We start from the raw sequence: 21,339 nt of genomic DNA on the forward strand, positions 1-21,339 counted from the left end.
CCGCGTCTCCCCCGCGCTGCTCCGGATCCGTTACCTCTCCTCTCTCTCTCTCGTCTTCTGCTTTTTACTCTGCGTGCTTGTGTGTGTGTGGCTGTGTGTGTGACGCCGCGGTGCCAAAGCTTCATTTTAGCCGAAAGCGAGGCCCCGGCTCCTCTGCCTTTCCTCTGGCAGACAGGTGCGTTGTGCCGCTGGCTCCACAGCAGGAGGACATGTGCCACTTTACAGCTGCTGGACCTCTGAGCCAAATAGGTAGCTGTTACTTCCTGCAGTTGTCAGGAGGAGGCTGTAAACGACTTTACGACCCAGGCTCCTGTGTCAGAGAGGAGCTGGGACACACACACACACACACACACACACACACACACACACACACACACACACACCTGCTGTGCCTGCAACCGGGTGTGTATGCAAAAGAGGCAAACAAGAATAAGAGACCTTGTTAAAATGAGCTTCCATAGAAGAAGTGTGTGTATCTCTGAATGTGTGTGTGTGTGTGTGTGTGTGTGAGAGAGTGATCCCTCATTGCTCACAACTAACCAGAATATTAACTTAACTAGTATGCAACTGGTTCTGCAGTTGTGTTTATATCAGTAGTGTGTGTGTGTGTGTGTGTGTGTGTGTGTGTGTGTGTGTGTCTTCACGCCCTTTTCAGCTGTTTGTTTGTTTATTTATTTACAATAAAATAACTACACGTAGCTATTTTAATAGAGGCCTGGGATGCTCAGCACTCCTTAATTTATTGAGCGTGAAACTGTAAACTGGCTGCGTTTCACAGTTTTGGCTCGGCGGCTCGACCATGCCGCCGCCGCCGCCGCGCTTCAACGCCACTAAAAATAACACCGCCGCCGTCCGCGTCCTTTCACTCTGTTTTGCGATAAACGCGGAGCTTTATTTAACGTTTCAGGCCGGATTCGTTGGAGTTTTGTCGCCGCTTCACATGTCACATGCCTGAGAGGGGCGTGTTTACAAACCCTCCTGATCGCCATGACGACGGCAATCACACCGCACCTCTGCTTTATAAAACCACTGAAAAACTGTCCTGATAAGATTATGCTCCTTTATCCTGCAGAGAGCCTGAGTGTGTGTGTGTGTGTGTGTCATGGGCTGTTTTCATGCAGAATGTGTGTGTATGTCTGTGATCTCCTCAGCAGCTGTCTCTCTCTCTCTCTCCCTCTCTCCCTGATTACCCAGCATCCTCCAGGTGTCAGAGCTGCCATCTGCAGCTGAGTGGCGGGCCGAGTTTGTGTGTGTGTGTGTGTGTGTGTGTGTGTGTGTGTGTGTGTGTGTGTGTGTGGGTGTGTATGTGTGTGGGTGTGGAGTGCAGGAATGGAGGGAAGAGAGAGAGAGAGGGAGGAAAAGAGGAGAGGGGAAGAGAATAACTGGTTCTGCAGACATCTGGAACGTGTTCAGACGGGTCAGCGAGAGACGCCGAGTGTGAACGCCGCTTGGGGGGGATTCGCACGAGCAGTCAGCCGGCGTAGAGAGAGGGAGAGAGAGAGAGAGAGAGAGAGAGAGAGAGGGAGAGAGAGGGAGAGAGAGAGAGAGAGAGAGAGAGAGAGAGAGAGAGAGAGAGAGAGGGAGAGAGGGAGAGAGAGAGAGAGAGAGAGAGAGAGAGGGAGAGAGGGAGAGAGAGAGAGAGAGAGTGAGTGAGAGCTCTTATGCTTATTGTTCAGGAGAATAAAATGAGTTCAGGAGTCAGAAGTTTTCTTCTTCTTCTAACAAATATTTTCTTATCAGCGTCGGTATTGAATGATCTTCTTAGTGCCTTTGAGTCGCTCTGTCCGGAATTCCCCTTAATTGTGCCCTGAGAGGAAAATTCAACGTTTTTTCACGGGAGAATCATGGCGTCGGATGAACACATGAATAAAAGATGAAACAGTGTTTGCTTTCTTCCTCATTGTTCTCAATTAGCCTCAAATTGTGGAATCAAAGAAACGCTTTTGTAACTCTATCTAAGCCTCTGTACGGCTTAGAGGCGACGACAGAGCACCGACCGCGATGAGGCGAGAGGAGAGCAGCGGTCCGTTCAGCTTCTTCTTCTTCTTCTTCTTCTTCTTCTTCTTCTCCCTGATAGGAACGTCTACAGCGTCGCTCTGCTTATCTAATCCAGCTCGTTCTTTAATTTGAGGCGTCCCCCTCTTCATTAAGGCTCCTCTTCCTCCTTCAAAGCTCCCGATCGGTGACCGCGGCCTCTTTGAAGTCGCTGCTTTTTTCTGTGACCCCGAGCTTGTGCGGACGGTTGTGCGCTGGTACACGTGAGTCCGTAATAAGGGGGCGACCCCGGGTCAGCAGAGGAGTCCAGGAACGACTCGCCCGCCATCTGACGAGTCTCTCTTTGTGTTTCTTTTCCTCCCTGGAATCAAATCAGCATCGCTGACGGCGTCGCTAACTGTATTAAGAGTGCGACTTCAAAGAATCACGCTTTGTCGTTTGTTTGGCTTTGCGTGGGTGCGTGTGTGTGTGTGTGTGTTCAGCGAGGCGGCTGTGTGAGAGGCACACTGATGCTCTGTTGGCCCACACAGGCACCTCTGTTCCATCGCTAACGTCCACTTTAGTCCGAAATTTGCCGCTGTTTCGAAAATGCACTCCGAACTCCGATCCACTGGAGCTAAAGTTCTGTAGGTTTTGCTGCTGTTTTTCGCTCCCGTTAGCCATACTGCAGCCACCGCCGCCGCCGCCGTACACGTTCTGCCTCTGCCCATCCGTCGTCTGGAACAGAACACGTTCTGATCTGTTTCCTTCGTGGCGAATGCAGACCTCCGCTCACAGTTTGCATTCTGCCCGGCGTGCCCTCAAAGGCGGCTTTGACTGGCCTGAAGAAAGGGCTCCTTTAACGGCTCGCACAGGCAACACTCCAGGAAGCTTTCAGCGCCGGGACCTACAGTATGCCTTTTAATGGACTCTCTCTCCGCGAGCAATAAAGATTATATCTGGAGTCAAAGAGTGCTGTAGGTAACACTAGACCGAATTACGGCGCCGGGGTCGCAGCAGCGGCGGCCGATCTCGATGGTTTCAGCAGAGGCGGCGTACGCGTGAACTGTACAGATGGGAGCGGCTGGAGAAAAGAGCGATCTGACCATCTGGCTAATCCCCCCTGTTAAGAACACGTCTCCCTCGCCGGTGGCCCTGGAGCTGCGGGGTCAACGAGCGGCCTGTTGCCCGCTGGCAACTTTGCTCTCAAAGGGGAAGAGACCAGGGGGAGCGTTTCCTCTCTGATCTGCGTCCTGAGAGCGGTGGATCAGAGGTTCTGTTCCTCTGGCCATGTTGAATATTTAGTTTTATTGAGTGAACCGCAATGAAATAATGAAGACGTCAGAGTGATGAAGGAGTGAGGCGCTCTGCCCGACTCCACTCCGTTTGAGGAAACTTTGTCGTGATTTTGAGAAAGCGAAGCACTCAGGCCCGGTTCTTAACTCCATTAGACTTCCTTTAATGTCATCAGTTCAGCGGGAATCTTGAAATCACATTATTGTGTCTTTTAACATGCAATTGCCTTTCAAATCGAATTAGATGGCGGTAAGATGACAAGTGACCCCCCCTAACAAAGTTACAGCCTTTATAAGGCGCCAATCCTGTCGTGACAGCAACGATTTACTGCGGCTTCCATCTTTGTTTTGAAAGGAAAAGGCTGATGTGCTTTGGCCCGCCGCCGCTGCGTCTCGCGTATCCTCTGGCTTCGATACAGAGAGAAGGGGCGTGGCCACGAGCTGAGGCTTACGGTAGATGACGAGGAGGTGATGACATCATTTGACCGTTCACATAAACTGGTTTGGAAAAAGCTGCTGTGGTTCCTCCGTGTTTGTATTAGAGTGCGGAGGAGTGCGGAGGACCGGATCAGGTTTGACTCGGGGGTAGGAATCCTGCTGTGAAGGCAAAAATAAGATCACAGCCCCATTAGCTCCAGATACTGTTTGCTCCTTACGCCACCTGGCATTTGTATAAAGCCACGCAAGACGCCAGAGCTGAATGTGTGGACCGGAGAACTTTCTCCATCAAAGCCTCAGTGCTTTAAAAGAGAGGGCGGAAAGGAAGATTGAGTCTGGTTCATACATCAGCACAGACTCAGACGCCATTTGCAAAACAGTTAGATAAGTGGCCAGACAGCAAACACCCATTGGAGCGATTTGTGGCGAGCTAATGAGCTAATGGGCTAATGAGCGCTCTGAGGTTACCTGTTTGGCTCGACACAAACAATGTCCCGCTTTGCTTTAAGCCTTTGTGTGTGAACGTTACTGCATTACTCTGTTAGACCCAATGAGCGCCACTAATGGCCGGCGTCTAACCAGATCTTGCGTTGTCTCCAGTACTTAACCTGACTGGATGGTGACTGACCACGTCCTCCTCATCTTGAACATTGAGCTGAATTGATTGGATTTGTCCACACAGGGCCCAGCGGACAAAATGCCTCGCAAATTTGCGGTAAAGAAGGAATTTAGCGGTGGGAAAATTGGAACTAAACTTCAGAGATTTGCCACGGCCACGCTTCCAGTCAGCGCATTCGTTCATGCGTGCCTGCTCACCGTGAGTTTACACACACATGCGCGACAAATACATGTGTTTACATGTTGTGCATTTAGTTGTTTGTCAGTCTGTCTGTATCAATTTATTTGTTTGCGCTGGCATGCATATTTGTGTTGTGCACACTCATGCCTCATCAACGTCCCGGCTGAGGCCCATCTGGTTTGCTTTGAAGCGGCCCGTAGCGCTGTAGTGGCCGGGGACCTGAGGCAGGGCCGGGGACCTGAGGCAGGGCCGGGGACCTGAGGCAGGGCCGGGGACCAGAGGCAGGGCCGGGGATCCTAGGCCGCTCCCAGACCACTTACACATAAATCCACGGTGCGGGGCCGTTTGCCAGCAGCAGTATGGGCCGATCCTCGTGGCTGCGTCCCAAACCACCCAGGCTCATACTCCACTTTCTCTCTTCTATTGCCCTTGAAATGGGGCCTGCTCTAAATATTATCTCCCCCTGTGTTTTATCCCTGCGTTTATCCCTCCGTCGGCAGAGAGAAGAAAGGAGCCGTGGGGCTGAGTCACTTTTTCCCCTCTCTTCTCTTCTCTCCAAAACCACAGGCAGCGGCAGCGGCTTCCTGGAGATGAGCGCTTTTGTCTGTTGTGCGACCGCTGCGGCTTTAGGCAGATCCTCCTCTGATGAGGTAATGCACAGGCTAGATGAGGCGGCGGAGTGAGAGAGGAGGGAGGTGAGGGAGGGAGGGAAGGAGGGCGAGCCCGGGTACAGATCTATACTCTAACCTTCTCTGGACGTGCTGAAGGGTTTGGTCCGGGCTCTTTTCTCGGGCCACACCTCGGCCCACATGGATGTAATTGCGCACGTTGGAACCGCGGCCTCGGGCCGATATGACCAAGATATCAATATGTGGCTTACGGTTCACTCTATTACAGAAAGTGTGGGTTAAGTGCCTTGCTGAGAGGCTTGTCAGCAGTTGAGGGAGGAGAAATCATTACTCACTTACTTTCACATGATCTGTGTTCTCCTCGGGGTGAAGGTTGAGTGAGGGTCCGCAGGGCGCACGGAGGAAAAACATTATGGATGGCACCTTCGTGTTTCTGACTTAGTGACCACTGAAAGACAAGCGGAGTCTTTAAAACGCAGCGACTGCACGAGTTCACTCTGAGTTAGACGAGCAAAGACAAGAAGACAAGAAGCACCGTGAGAAATGTCTCCACTCTAGGTCTTTACCTTATAATTGATCAAAATACATGAATTTAAATCAAGTACTCATAGCGTTCGGGGGCAATGGGGGGTAACATTACATTATTCCCCATTTAAATAAACAGATTAATCAACTGATCAGGCTTAGATCTCATTTCTATTGATCTCTTAACTTGTGAGCTAAATATAATTCCCCCTCAGACTGATCAGGTTTTGTGTGAGTGTGTGTTTTATGAATCACTTCTCCAACATGTACAGAGGGGATATTGTTGCGACGCCTTTGTGCCGCTGCGCTCCGTGAGTTATTCTCTTACTTGTACGCGTACGTCTCCTGATCTCTTCTCTCCGTCCCTGTGAGGACAGCTGCTCCCCGCCTCATGCTGGGGGAATGCCACTGGACTTGCTGACATTCAGGATAATTGCTTCCCGTTTGGACGGTCAGGGTTCGTGGAGGTCAGAGGTCAGGGTCAACCTCAGCTGTTGACAGTGGAACGACACCTGATCTGCAGATTAAGGCGGTAACACACTCTCAAAATGGACGGTCAAGGTTATCTGTCCCCAAACTCTCACTGCGAGGACGTCTCCTGTCCTCTGGTGTCTCTGCTGCGACAATAACACACTCCGTTCCCACGTGTGAACACAATGTTGCGGCTTGCTGCCCGTGAACGCAGCTCACCGTCTGCAACACCGTCTGCAACACCGTCTGCAACACCGTCGACATTCCTGGCTAATAAGTGCAGCGTTCTCATTACAGTAAAGATCCTGCTTCTCATTTAAAGCTGCCATCAGCCAAAATGAAGCAGCCTTGACGGCGGCTGATTGCATACTTCGCCGGCCACCCGCCCTCCGTTTTTAGCGATGTGATCGTTTAAGTACATGCTAGCATAATTGAGGTCCCTTCCTTGATTAGATTTGCGGCAGCTCTTAACAAAGCCTGTTCGAACGTAATCCAATGAGCCCCATTGTGGAGGGAGCGGGAGGATGACATCGCTCCTGGTTAGGCTACGAATCAAGCGCGCTGTCGAGCAATTAGTGGCCGGCGCTGATAAAGAGGGTGGACACAACGTTCCTCAACGCTCACAAGATAACAAGTGGACAATTGAGACACGTTTCAATCAATGGAAGACTTTGATCCTCTGACATTAATGCAGCATTAAGCAGCAATGCGTCATCATAGGTTCAGGACTCCTGGGACCTTCTGACAGGTGGAGGTTTGGGATCTCCTTCCTGTCCTCCGGCGGCACCCGCACATCCGTGATCACAGCTAGAGACCTAAACCACACACACTCCATCCCCTAATCGTCTCCTTTGTTCTCTGTCACTGTCAATTAGTCATGCAGTGGCAGCGAGGAAAGTGTGTGTGTGTGTGTGTGTGTGTGTGTGTGTGTGTGTGTGTGTGTAAGCTGGAGCATTAAACTTTAATTACACCTGCTGTGCCGTGTGCGAGTGTCAGAAGCTTTGATTACATCTTCATCTTCTACATCTGCTTCTGTGTGAGGAGAGAGAAGATCTCACAGCCTGCAGGACAAATGTTTACGGGGAAACTTTGTAGTTATTTGTAATCCAATATGTAATAATTGTATTTGTTTAAGATGTGGTAATCAAGTCTATCAATCACATGCGCGATAGTAGACTCGGCGTAATTGATCGCTCCTCCGACAAGATCAGTATCAAGATTAAAAGGACAGGAAAGGGTTTGATTAAGCCAAGATTCTCTCTCTCTCTCTCTCTCTCTCTCCCTCCTCTATTCTTAACAATGGGATTTTGCGCTCACTATAAATAGGCCTCAACAAGTCGAAGCTCACCTATTCAAGCTGTAACTAATCCAGAACGATTCCTTTAGTCCCCTGAAGGTTGAATGATCCGGCCCTTAAGGTGCCGGCGGGGGGGGGGGGGGGGGGGGGGGGGGCTGGCAGCGTAGTGTGTGTGTGTGTGTGTGTAGGCGTGTCATCGTGTTGAAGACAGGGGGAGGAAAGAAAGGAAAAGAAAGAAAGGAGTAAGTTTGGATGGGATTTGAGTTTGTGAAAGCCGATCCTTAGTTGTCGTTGGTTTTCCCGTTCCCGTTCCCGCATGAATCCCCGATCTCTCCCTGTCGACGCAGCAGTTGATGAATTTGTAAACACACGCCGCTTGCACTCGTACACTGCCAATATTTCCAGCATTACTCCTTGACATGAAAGAGTTTAGGCTATCTTATCTGGGCCGCTTGTTTACAGTGGACTGTTGACAGTAACTGATAGGCTTTGCGATAAAAAAGCGTTCGGAATTACAGCGGAAACAATGATGTATTATGTAGCCAAGAACTACTAAGAGTGCAGTAACGGCGATAGGAACCCGGGCCAGATTTATGTGTGTGTTCAGGAGGCCGAGGAGCTCTGGAGTGTGTTTGTAAAAGCTTTTGGACCGGGCCCCAAAATGCCTGGCTCCGTTTCAAAACGCCGGATCACTCGCAGATAATCCAGACAGAGTTTTGACGCAGTAGCCAGTTTGTCGTTCTCAGTAGAGTAGATGTGTTTAGAGATCCAATCAGGCCTGAGGAGGCACCGCTAAAACACACACACACACACACACACACACACACAAACGCAAAGGCGGCTTATCATCTCCCTGCTATAAATCCAACATATGGAGTCCTGCTGGGTAATTAATGTCTGTTGGCATGTGACCCTATATGCCATACAGTCAACAGCATGTCTCATAAGTATGTATGGAGGCTCGTAGTCAGCTGATCTACGGCTGAAAGGGCCAGAGACAAGCCATAGGTCTTAGTAAATCAGCCATATCTAATGAACCTCCTAATTGTGATTTACAGCCACCAAGCCGCGGTTAGAGAGAGGGAGGAGGGTGGGGCGAGAGGGAGAGAGAGAGAGAGAGAGAGAGAGAGAGGCGTAACAGCTAAAGAAAAGCCGCTTTATTAAAAAAGCTGCTCCCTTCCAACAACTGTGAAATTCTTGCATGAGTCTCATGAGAGGTTGATATGATTATAATGTTTAATGTGATAAAAGTCAGAACAGCTGGATGAGTTAACAAGTTACACACACGCAGAGAGAGAGAGAGGGAGAGAGAGGGAGAGGGAGGGAGAGAGAGAGATAGAGAGAAAGGAGGGGAGAGAGCGAGAGAGAGAGTTTAACTCATTTCTGAATGATTTTCTTACATTTAAGGAGGATTTTTAAAAACGGATCCTCAGCAGACGGCAGGTTTGAACTCTTTGTAAATCACTAATTAGAACGAGACTCAAACCAGAATTCCTACAGAATTCCTCCGTCTCGTTTCTTCTCGCTCTCGTAGCAGACGGCTCTTAAGATGGAGCTGCAGTCGTCACACACACAGGCGTCGGTCCATGAGTCACTTTGTGTATTATTAACCTGCGCCGCCACCTTAAATGAGAGGTCAAAGCTCACACACTCCTGCTTCCCTCAGGGCCAGACCAGCTCATTGATTTCATTAATTTTCAACTTTGAAGAGTCTCAGAAAACCTGTACCCATACACACACACACACACACGCGCACACACACACACACACACACACACACACACACACACACACACACACACACACACACACACACACTCTGCCCATGCTGCGTTGCAATTGGGCGACCATGTGTTACAGTAATTGGTGGCCACAATATAATTATCTGCTTCCCTCATGTTATGTTATTTTTATTTACACGCAGACGACAAATCAGCTGAACGGAAATAGAATTCAGCTGCCCGACACACTCACCGGTCAGATTCAGTCAGATTCATCAGAACTCCATTACAGCGCGCGCGCTCGCTCTCTCTCTCTCTCTCTCTCTCCCCCCCCCTCCCGCTGTATGAGGCAGTAGCTCAGTGGGTAGAGCTTCTGCTTTGGAACAGGAGGGTAGCTGGTTCGAGTCCCTGCCGAGGTGCCCCTGAGCAAGGCACTGCCAAAGCGTCTGCCAAATGATCGTAATGTAATGTGTGATAGTGTAAACGTAGATTGAACTCCTTTGCAGTCCCTCCTCACCAGGGTCTGGTTGCAGGTGAGGGAGTGTGTGAGTGTGTGTGAGTCTCTCTACATTCAGGTTGAAGTGAGGCCTTGTGCGTCACAAACAATGTCTCCTGGCTGTGGGCTTGTAAAGGATAATGGACACTTTGTGCTCTGACCTCCTGGCTCACACACACCTCACACTCCTCACACACACCTCTCTGTGCTCAAGGCTGTGCCTGTGTGAGTGTGTGTTTGTGTGTGTGTGTACTTATCCTTGTGTTTTTACAAACTTCTTGCCTCTGCTCATCCTCAGTCTTCAGTCTTCAGCCTGCTCTTGGCTCTGGGACCAAACGTCTCGTCCGTCTCCGTCCCACAGGTGTTGACTGAAGACAGAACGCTTGTCACCGCTATCAGATATTTCTAATGGAATCACACACAGCTGTATCAAATCAAGCAGCCCCCGTTCCCATAACACACACACATACAGCCCGTGTGCACGCTCACACTCTATATCACACACACTCTGTAACGTGCGGCCGCGGCCCGAGCAGGGAAACACCGCCGAGAGGATTAGCCTGGATTGTGACAGCTCCACATGCCAGGGGACGCTGGCGTGCCTCAACCCTCCGGCAAGACAACTGCCGCTCTGCTGCTGCTCTGCTGCTGCTCTGCTGCTGAGGAGGCACAGAGGTTCCCTCAGAGCTGCTCTGCTGCATCAGCACAGAGCAGCTAGAGTGCCGCTCATGTATGGATTCATGCTTTACATCCACGTTCTGCTGAGAGAAGAGTCGTCACTGAGACAAAGCAGAGAGAGCCAGGAAAAGAGGCGGAGCCAGGGAGAGATTTATAGTTTTTTAAGTCTTAATTGTTTTATGCGTCTTAGATGAATCTAATTGATCAGAAAATAGATCAGTCAACATGTAAGCAAGCAAGAGAACTCATCTAAATGGGATTCTGTCCCGTGACACATTCATGAGTGTGAATGATTGAATAGAAACATGTTGACTGACAGACAGAAGCGTGTCGATGTGAATAATGCATCTTTACTCTGCGATATGGAACAAAGCTCATTGTCAAAGGACAGAAAGGCAACCGGGATTAACAACGGAGGCTTCCAATGAGACGAGTTGTCGGTCTTAATCTGGGATTATCAGGCTTTCTCACCTCGTGGGCGATCTAAACGCCACCTGTTTGGACCGATGAGCTCATAGCCCACAGCTCCGCCTCCTTCGGCTCTCACTTTTCTTCTCCCAGCTCATTTGACTTTGTTTTTACTTTTACAAATTACAACTCAAACCTGATTCTGTTCTGATTCTGTGTTTGAACAGAGATGAGATATTTCAGGTGATTCCACTGTCCTGACTGAGAGTAAAGTGAGTGTGTGTGTGTGTGTGTGTGTGTGTGTGTGTGTGTGTGCTCCGGCCTCAGCTCAGCGCAGCACTCAGCTCACTAGAGGCTAAATGTGGAACGGCCACGGACAAATGCAGTAAACTAACAAGAGAGAAGAACAGTAAACACGGACGTCTGACGATTGTTGTCAGCTGCTGTGACCCCCTGAGTGCTGAAGCGACTGATTGAAGCTCATTCTTCTCTCTGCTGCTGGCCTGGGGGCTCAGGCCATCACTGAAGTATGTGTGTGTGTGTGTGTGTGTGTGTGTGTGTCTGAGGGCAGCTGCTGCTCACTGCTGTGGGCCTCAGCCATAACTTTCTCCTGCTGAACCTGAAATAGACATGAACCTACTTGATTGCTTAATTTATATCATGTTATTGACAAGCGTGCACATTCCTTAGGCGCCTTATGAAAACTCTCTCAAACTCAAACCCTCCTGTCAGTGGAAAGAAAGGGCATCAGCGCCGTGCGTGCATCTGCTGAGGGTGAACAGATTCCTCTTGTTTACCGCGACAACAAGGCTTAACCTCCTGTAACCAGCTTATTGGGACATCACATAGCATTATGTCCTCCCCCAGCAAGAGAGGTCAGAGGTCACGGGTGTAAGGATAAGGATAGTGGCTTGGAGAGTGACGACTCAGTTGGCAGGTTTGGTGCAGCGTCGCTCCCATTAGCTAACAGTGTGGACCTGAAGCTAAGACTGATCAGAGGTCAGAGGAGGTGAGGAGAGGGAGAGAGTGTGTGAGAGAGAGAGTGTGTGTCTGTGAGAGGTAGAGCCATAGAATTTACTACATTTCTGGATTTTCGGTTCATACACATGCAAATTAGATTTTTTTCTTTTAGTGTTTTTTTGGTAAATTGAAATTTTTTGTGGTTGATTTCCTGGAGCACAGAGCTTTGACTGAACACTTATGGACCCCTGTGCTGAAGCTCTAAAGCTCCTCTCCGTGACGTGAGAAGTTTAGTTTGAGGTAACTGAAGCTCTGCAGCGTTCCATGAAGATCCCACAGATCTGAACTTCAGATGTTTCCCACCTGAGACTTAGTAAGCAGGCTGTAGAATCCCTCCAGGGTTCTGCCGCGTTGGTCTGCCGTGCCTGGTAGAAGCTGCTTGATGAGGCGATGGCGTATCTCCCTGGACAATGTGGACAAAATGTCCACCCTGACCAGGTCGTCTAACTTCTGTGGGCCTGCAGGCGGAGGACAAAAAGTCCTTTTGAGCCGCCGAGTGTTGACTTTGGTCTTCAATGGTTTCTTCAATGGTTTACTCTGTCACGCTGCCACGAAGCAGATATATGTGTGTGTGCAGTGTATTTGTGTTAGCGAGGGGTGTGTTCCAGTGCCAGCAAAAATAACAAGCACAAGGGAGGGTGTTGGTCAATAAGGTCCACTCCTGGATTTCTGGGGGTCTGCGGTTTGGGCCGGGCCTCGCCGAGGTACAGAGGCCGAACAGAGAGCGACCCAGCGCCCGCGGTGTGTGTTTACACCCCCACGCACAAACGATGCATTCATGGTCTTTTGAGTGTTCCGTCGTTGGCTTTGATAGAGCTTTTCCATCAGTTGGACTAATGAAGCCGCCTGTGTTTGCTCCAGGTGTCCATGATGAGAGACAAAGTCCTGAAACGGCAAACTTTGTCGACGTTGTGAATTTTGAAATATTTTGAGGACACAGGATGAAGTGAAGAGCGAGTGTGTGCGTGTGTGTGTGTGTTTGTGTGTGTGCGAGCAGCTTATACATCAGGCGATTCATTTCAATAACACACATTCTTTTCACAAGATGACGCTTGAATTCAAATAGAAATCCACTCTGGATCACTAAAGTACTTTTTATTATAACATATGCAAATATTGTGTCATCAAATTGAATCACTGAATAATTTAGTGAGCCGACGACTTAAACAATTTTAATATATATATAATTTTTTAATTTTTTAATTTTTAATTTTTTTAATTCTTATTTTTTTTTAATTTTTTAATTTTAATTTTAATTTTAATTTTAATTTTAATTTTAATTTTAATTTTAATTTTAATTTTAATTTTAATTGATTTGATTTGATTGGAGCTGTGGTCTCGGCTCTTGTCCCGGTGGTCTGTTGTGGCTGCTGGAGGCTTCCAAGCTGCAGATCCTCCTGCTGGCAGACGTGGAGCCTTCAGGAAGCAGAGTTGTGATTTACTGTGAAGTGAGAGAGGAGCGAGGCGGCTGTTCACTGTGGTCTCTGCTCTGTGTGAGGTGAAAACCTTGTATCTCCATTAGATCCACCCAGGAAAACAAAACAGTGTTGACTTGACAACCACGCCGTTTGTTTCAAGAGTTTGAAGCTGAGAGAGACGTGGAGCAGAAAACATGAAGCTCCTGAAGATTGTAGTTATAAGAGTCCCCTCCATGTGTGCGTGAGCTGACACACACACACACACACACACACACACACACACACACACACACACACACACACAAACACACACACACACACAGAGCGCTCTGCTGGTCGACCATGACTTTTATTTACCTGAGAATCATGGACGGATTTGAGGGGTGACAGCTGATTGATGCGCGCCGTGTTCCTACTGCACACAACATCCGCCTCCCTCCTCCTCCTCCTCCTCCTCCTCCTCTCGCCCCACGCTTTGTTTCACTTTGTGTCAAGAAAAGGTCAGAGAATACCTGCTGGTTGTGTGATGGGCGCCCTGAGCTTTGGCGTGCAGCAGCAGCAGCAGCAGCAGCAGCAGCAGCAGCAGCAGCAGCAGCAGCAGCAGCAGCAGCAGCAGCAGCAGCAGCAGCAGCAGCAGCAGCAGCAGCAGCAGCAGCAGCAGCTCCTTGGTTCCTTCACACTCAGACTTGGATCGTCCCAAACAAAACTGCTTTTCTTGCTGATGGAACGATCTGATTTGGGGGGAACTGATGTCGCTGTTAAATGTTTCTATTTTGGGCCAAAAAGGCCTGGAGGGGGAGGGGGGGGGGGTCTCTGGGAGAAAACAGGGATGTGTGTGTGTGTGTGTGTGTGTGTGTGTGTGCTCACATTCCACATGTCTGAGCGATGACAGTGCCCTCTGTTTGCGGCGCTCTGGGATGATCTAATGAGCGTCCAGACAGACGAGGGTTCAGGAGCTGGGAGAGGCCCAATCCTTTTTTCATTTATTTATCCAGGGGAAGTTGCTTGTAACCGTGTGTGTGTGTGTGTGTGTGTGTGTGTGTGTGTGTGTGTGTGTGTGTGTGCTGTTCAGCTACGCCCTACTTCTCGCTCACACCTGGGAGTTGGCCTTCCCTAACCACAGACCTGTACTGTCGGCCACTGAGCAGCCTCAGTGTAACAATTAGGCTTAAGTGCCTTGCCCGAGGGCGCTGAGTCGGAGTCGTGGTAGAGTTTGCGAGTCGCCGGTAAGAACGGAGAACGAATCGGCCCCTCGTGGATGTGAGGCGATAATGTGACACACACACGCCTCTATTTCATCTTCTCCCGGGGCGGGTGGGGTTGTGCGCATCGCTGTGCAGCTCTAAAACTGAGGCACAACACAGAGCAGAGGTTAAGATTTAGGATTTATTTTCACACACATTTCAGCAATCTGTGTGTGTTGTGCTGTACGGTGACAGGGTTGCTGAGTGTGCAGGTGGTTGTCAGGCAGACGATGTCATCACAGACGGGACAGGACGGCGTGACGGTGTGGAGGCCGGCGCTGCTTCCTGTTCTGTCATCCAGCTTCTGCTCACTTTGTGTCTCTGTCACACAAACAAGTGACAGAAAAGTCTCCGCTTCTCCTTTCCCTCCTCCTCCTGCCTCTTGTCTCCTTCTCTTCCTCTCCTTCTCTCCTCTCCTCTCGCTCTCTTTGCTGTTTACCACTTCCTCGCCTCCGTCCAACTGGGACGGAGGTTTTACACCCAATTGGTGGAGTCCAGGCTCTTTGTCGGAGCTCGGCAAAGTGGCAGAAGGGCCCGGGTGTGTGAATGGAGCTTTGTCTGCTGTTTTTCTAAGAGGGGGCCCTCTCCCTCTCTCTCTCTCTCTCTCTCTCTCTCCCTCTCTCTCTCTCTCTCTCTCTCTCTCCCTCTCTCTCTCTCTCTCTCTCTCTCTCTCTCTCTCTCTCTCTCTCTCTCTCTCTCTCTCTCTCCCTCTCTCTCTCTCTCTCTCTCTCTCTCTCTCTCTCTCTCTCTCTCATCTGTCACAGGTCCCTCTCTCTCCGTCCGCCCCACAATGCCTCATTGTTTCTGCCAAGTCGCCAGGTTCCAGGCCGATCTTAGAGCAACGTTCCTGCCAAATTCCGACCCCGGTTGTCCTGTTTCTTCTTCCTCTCACACAGAGAATCTAAGTTCCTGTCCTCTTCTCTCTCTTCAGCAGTAACAGAAGTTTATTGAACCAAAATGCTCAAATTGAAATCATAAAATATCATTTATCCACATTTCCGTGACATCTTCCCTCTCGGTACCTTCGGCCGCTTGATCTCTTTGTGTTCTAACCACGACACGTTCGGTCATCGAGCGGCCAATCACGGCTCCTCTCTCCAGGAAACGTGGAGACAGGAGAGATGCTGCCACGGACAACTGGGCTATTATTTTGCAAATGTCTGACGATATGATAGAGAGAAACACACACACACACACACACACACACACACACACACACGCAGATTGACTTTGTCTCCCATCAGCAGTGTGTGATTACAGAGCGGTTAGCCTCCTCCTGAGAGCGTCTCCACGCCGCCCGGCTCATTCTGCCGCTGCTCTCTCCGGGCGCCGGTTGCTCCTTCAGCTCTAATCATTCAATTTCTCTGCTCGCCTCCTCGGGAAGTAACTGATATTGTCAAACACGAGCGTCCGCGTCCTCCTCGCAGTCTCAGGAGACACCCAGGCTTATTTGCTGGTTGGCCCGGACACATTACTGAGGTATATTTGTCATATTTGTCTTCACACAGGAGACGGCCCTCTGATGTCTCCACTCAGGTCCTCATAAGCTCAGAGTCGTCCTCCAGTTTACATTCAGACGACGCGGCTAGAGACAAAGAGACGGGTGGACAAAAGTGAGACAGGCGTGTGAAGGACATCAGAGACATCAGGGCTTGTTTTCTTCTTTAGTAATATAGTGAATGTTAAGGGGTCAAAGGTCGAGGATCACATGTTTCTGCCTGCAGTGTTTCTCTCGGTCCGAGTCAAGAGGGCGTCTCAGTTTTTACGGCGTCCACTCAGATCAACCAACAGGCCTCTACGTCTAACACACACACACACACACACACACACACACACACACACACACACACACACACACAGGCAGTAAAAGAAGACGTGCAGTAATAGATCACGACTCACAAAATCACTTAACAACACGCTGAAAGCTCTTTTAGAAACACATTAAAGTCTTATTTGGATCTTTAATGTCCTCTTCACACACTTTCTACACACCCCCATGCATTGTTTTCACTGTGACACACACACACACACACACACAGACGTGGGTGAGGGTCAGATTTACTCTTAAACACTCGGGAGGCTGCGTGTTTGGGAGACGGACGGCTCGCTGTGATTCATGAGCGCCCAACGCCGAAGTAGCAATCTGCTCTGTGTCACCGTAATGTGCGTGTGTGTGTGTGTGTGTGTGTCAAGGAGGGAGCGGAGCAATGCTCTGAGGATTTAAGGGGAAAAATTATTTATAACAGTCCGACAAGATTTTTAGTAGGAATTGTTATGTCAGTTATCACCTAGCAGTTTAGTGTGTGTGTGTGTGTGTGTGTGTGTGTGTGTCTGTGTGTGTATTGAGTTGCGCCTGTTGTCGTCCTCGTGGGTATAGAGCAGGTAGAGCACCGCGTAGCAGCCAGTTGATGTACGACCTCAGCGACTCACAGCTTCGGAAAGAAAACAACAATTTTCCACAGAAACTCTGCAGCACGAAACGTCTGAAGTGATGAGAAAGGATTCCTGCACGCTGAGGAAGAGAGCGACCAGTGTGACAGGGAGAGTGTGTGAGGGTGTGTGTGTGTGAGAGTGTGTGTGTGTGTTTTGTCATCATAAGTTGCTCCAGATCTGTTATGTGTGTGAACGGAGAACAAACAGAACACAATCTACACTCATGAAAAATGCAAAGCTCCTGCACCTCCTCCTCTTCCTCCTCCTCCTCCTCCCCCTCCTCCTTCTCTTCCTCCTCCTCTTCCTCTTCCTCGTGACCGTCACTTTCTCATCTCAAACCATTTACACGCTGCACAGGTCACCTGACCAGACTGAAGGCCGCCGGGCGCGTTTGTAAAATGTAGTTTGATTTGTGTAGAGCCCACACACACACACACACACACACACACCCTCTCTCTGTCTCTGCCTCTCTCTCTCTTGATCTCTCTCGTTTTTGGGGCATTGAACAAACGTCCCTGTGACTCTTTTGCTCTCTGAGCATCATCACCTCTTCTGTCTCTGTCTCATTACTTTAATGTCTCAGTTCCATCTGAAGTCATTTGCTTGAGTACATAACTAGTTCAGATAGATGAGGATCTTTATATTTCCTCCTCTTCCTCATGAATCCGCTGTGAAACCCGTTAAAGCAGTGGCGTTGAACCAGAGCGTCACAGATATGAGGCCTGATATCTGAAACAGTGTTTGATTGTTGAAGCTGATCAGAGGCTTTAGTTTCAGTCACAGCCAGAATCAATCAATCCCCCTCACTTAAGTGTTCCTCCATCACGCTCACTCAGACGCTCAGAAGCTCCTCCCTCTGTAACGATGCCTTCTTCTTCTTCTTCTTCTTCTTCTTCTTCTCTCTCACAGAATGATGTCTTCCATGCGAGCGACACCTCCCTTCCACCCGGCGTCAGAGGAGGAGGAGGCGATGATGGGCCAGGAGGGCGCGGCCTGGGCCGGCGACGACAGGGACGGCCCCAAGGACCCGGCCTCGCCCGCCTCGCACGACCACCAGGACGACATGCAGCCAATTAGAGAGAAGCCCGGCGAAGCGGAGTGGGAGAGCGTGGGGCCTGCTGCCATGGTGAGGAAGTGAAACACACACCGGCCAGAGAGAGAGAGAGAGAGAGAAAGAGAGAGAGAGAGAGAGGGAGAGAGAGAGAGAGAGAGAGAGAGAGAGAGCGTCTCCATCTCCTCCTCAGACACGAGGCTGGAGCTCGTATCTATAAACCAAAGCAGAGCCGCGTGTGTCCACAGTGGACCAGCGCTCATAAAACACTTATGAAATACATGCAAGAGTACAAGGCGTGTGCTATTTCACATACACATGCATAATAAGGATGCACAGGCACACACACACACACACACACACCACCTCCTCTGGTCTGTGTGCTGCAGGCAGTGCTGTAGGCCGCCCAGTGAGCGAGCTCCTCCAGAGAGCAAATACCCACTGGTTCGTCTTATCTCCTCAGCCTGTGTGTGTGTGTGTGTGTGTGACCTGTACATGTGTGTGTGTCTGTACAGGTGCTAGTTACTTGGCTCCAGGTTGTGTTGGTCCCTAATGGATGAGACTCTTTATTCAGAGGAGAGAGGAAAGTTCTCAACCTAAAGTTTCCTTCCTGTTTAATGTTTCAGATATCTTCAAATCAAAAACGATTCAAAGGAGGAAAGGTTTGATTGATTGATTTCCTTAAAATTAACGATTACCAATCACATGCAGACCCCAGTGCGGTCGTTCCCCTCTGACAGCTCCAGTGTGTCGTCCCTCAGTGTGAGAGATTAAAGAGTCTCTGACAGAACGGGTCTGCTGTCCCCCCTGGGCCACCGCAGGACAGACAGCACTGAGTGTGTGTGTGTGTGTGTGTGTGTGTGTGTGTGTGTGTGTGTGTGTGTGAGAGAGAGCCCTGGGTGAGGAAAATCAAAGAGGACTAACTAACAAAACAACAGTGTGTGTGGGGTTTGAAGGTTGGCAGCGTGCAGGCAGCAGGAGGAGGAGAGGCCAAATCAAATACAGCAGCAGAGGGAGTTGAGTTCTATGAGGCAGGAAGAGGAAACACAACCCCAGCGTTCCCCCGGCCTCAAGACTATTTTAGACAGGGACTTCTACTAAGTGATCGGGGGTCGGTGGTGCCTTGCTCAAAGGACGGCGTGGCAGTTTTACGCTCCACGCTGATTGAATACGTGACCTTTGGGTTCTCTAACCTGATCTCTCTGCCTGGTTGAAGGGCCGGGGTCGCTCTATCTGCAGACCCGCTGGAAAAAAAAACACACACAATCCGCGGGTGACACTCTATCCCCTAATCCTCATTACAGAGGCATCTTCCGCTTAAAGACAAAGTGCACAACAGAGCCTCCTGGAGCCGTTTCAAGGGCGTCTTAAGATCCCGCTGTTAGCCAAAGCCCCTTGTCTTTGAAACATAAGCCTCCTAAAGTTCTTGGAGATCCCCCCACTCTGTAAGGGGAGGAGAAAGCGTCCAGGAATAGCCCCGGTGTTAGAACACCTGTGCTAAAGTGTCTGTTGTGTGGGGACAATGTGGTCGTCTTGAAGGCTTATCTTCTCTGTAAATATAGACTCCTTCTGCCTCTCGCTTCACTCAGAGCCCAGCAGAGTAAACAGCAGACGGACAGAAACGCTCGCCGTCATACGCTGCGAAAATAGAAAGGCCCCGTTTCTATTATCCATAATCAACACGTCTTAAGTTACTGCCTTTGTGTGACCTTCATTTGGACGGAGGATTCAACAGAAAGCAATTATAGCTATTATGGGCGCCTGTCCAAACTGGCCCATCGCTCAGAGATCCAGCCGGCCCTTCAGTCAGTCACTGCAGCAAGGAGGCGGGAAGCAGCCAACGCCTCCTGGGGTCACAGAATACTTTACTATAGGATAATAAGATGTGCAAATCAACTCTCGGAATGACAGCTTACTACAAGTGGCCTGACACAAAGCCCTGACATATTATCATCTTACTCATGGCTATTATGAAATTATTCTTAACTTCAATTATATTATTATCTTAGCAAAGCAGTGGAGTCCACCTGGTGAACTCTCCTGGTGAACTCTCCTGGTGAGCTCTCCTGGTGAGCTCTCCTGGTGAACTCTCCTGGTGAGCTCTCCTGGTGAACTCTCCTGGTGCACTCTCCTGGTGAGCTCTCCTGGTGAACTCTCCTGGTGAACTCTCCTGGTGAACTCTCCTGGTGATCTCTCCTGGTGAACTCTCCTGGTGAACTCTCCTGGTGAGCTCTCCTGGTGAACTCTCCTGGTGCACTCTCCTGGTGAGCTCTCCTGGTGAACTCTCCTGGTGAACTCTCCTGGTGAACTCTCCTGGTGATCTCTCCTGGTGAACTGTCCTGGTGATCTCTCCTGGTGAACTCTCCTGGTGAACTCTCCTGGTGAGCTCTCCTCTGAGTGTTCGGTCTCCACCAACCCCTGAGGAAATATGCTCAAATCTTTACATGCAAAGATCTCTGAGTGGTGGTCTTGACAGGGGACCTCCACTGGGTGGGGGGGTGGGTAGCTAAATGTCCACAAGGAGGGACTTTCGCTGGGTAAGGACAGTAACTGCCCCCTTCCAATTGCCGAGTGCTACAGCTCCGCATAGTGGGCAGTCTGAGTTATGACCTCTCTAAAGTAAGTCAGCTTGGGGTTAAGTGTTCAATCAAACTGACTTCCAGGCTGCAACTTGAAAACAAACACAAGCTTAAACTAAATCCCACACACACATCAGCTCAACGTGGCTCAAGCCTTCATGGAGTTGTGTTATTATTTGCTGTCTGTTTGTCTCGTTTAATACGATGTGTAAAATGCTGTCTAGTATAGGTTTATCTTTCAGAAACACACTCCAGGCTTTAAAGTCTCAGAGGGCAAAACCACATCAGGTACCTGTCTGTCCCAAAGCTCAGACGTACAGGAGGAGATTGACCCAAGCTGAACACTTACAGGCTCTGATCTCGGTGCTCTGGTTTGCTGTGTGTTTGCAGGACAATGAAAGCAGCAAAGGCTGCTCCATCTACTCCTACCGGACTAACTCTACCTCTCCACCCAAACCCGAGGAGTGCTCCAGGGATCGCGGGGAGCACATGATCGGCCTCGCCTTTGGGACGCCGGAGCGCCGCAAAGGAAGCCTGGCAGATGTGGTGGACACGCTGAAACAGAAGAAGCTGGTGGAGCTGACCAAGACGGAGCAAGACGGTAAGGACACTCGCCGAGGAAAGGAAAGGAGAGGGAGGAATTCCTTCAGGCCCATTCTTTTGCATCATTTACATTTTAGAAATTTAGCTGATTATTTTCTCCATCCTACAATTTCTTACAATCAGTCCAGCAGCAGACTTCTGGATTGCCAGTTGCAAGAAATCAGTAATGGCACTTGTTAGTAATGTTCTTCCATGCCATGTTAAACGATCAGGAGAGAGAGAAATTGGATTACAAAAGGAGGATTGAGCGGATTGGAGGG

At 49.7% G+C, this 21,339-nt stretch overlaps 1 protein-coding gene across 2 annotated transcripts in view; it reads left to right on the forward strand.

The window, feature by feature from the left end:
* Window positions 1–21,339, forward strand: part of LOC142995956 (transcription factor SOX-6-like) — an 88,227-nt gene that overhangs the window by 11,537 nt on the left and 55,351 nt on the right. For both annotated transcript variants that reach the window (XM_076146819.1, XM_076146820.1), the window contains exons 2-3: window positions 17,756–17,972; window positions 20,867–21,077. In XM_076146819.1, coding sequence (XP_076002934.1) covers window positions 17,757–17,972; window positions 20,867–21,077 — 427 coding nt within the window. In that variant the 5' untranslated portion in view covers window position 17,756. The remainder of the gene's footprint in view (window positions 1–17,755; window positions 17,973–20,866; window positions 21,078–21,339) is intronic.

Source organism: Genypterus blacodes, unplaced genomic scaffold (genome assembly GCF_046128005.1).
Source record: "Genypterus blacodes isolate CSIRO-AG114 ecotype Tasmania unplaced genomic scaffold, CSIRO-AGI_Gbla_v1 ptg000034l_1, whole genome shotgun sequence".
Classification (NCBI taxonomy): domain Eukaryota; kingdom Metazoa; phylum Chordata; class Actinopteri; order Ophidiiformes; family Ophidiidae; genus Genypterus; species Genypterus blacodes.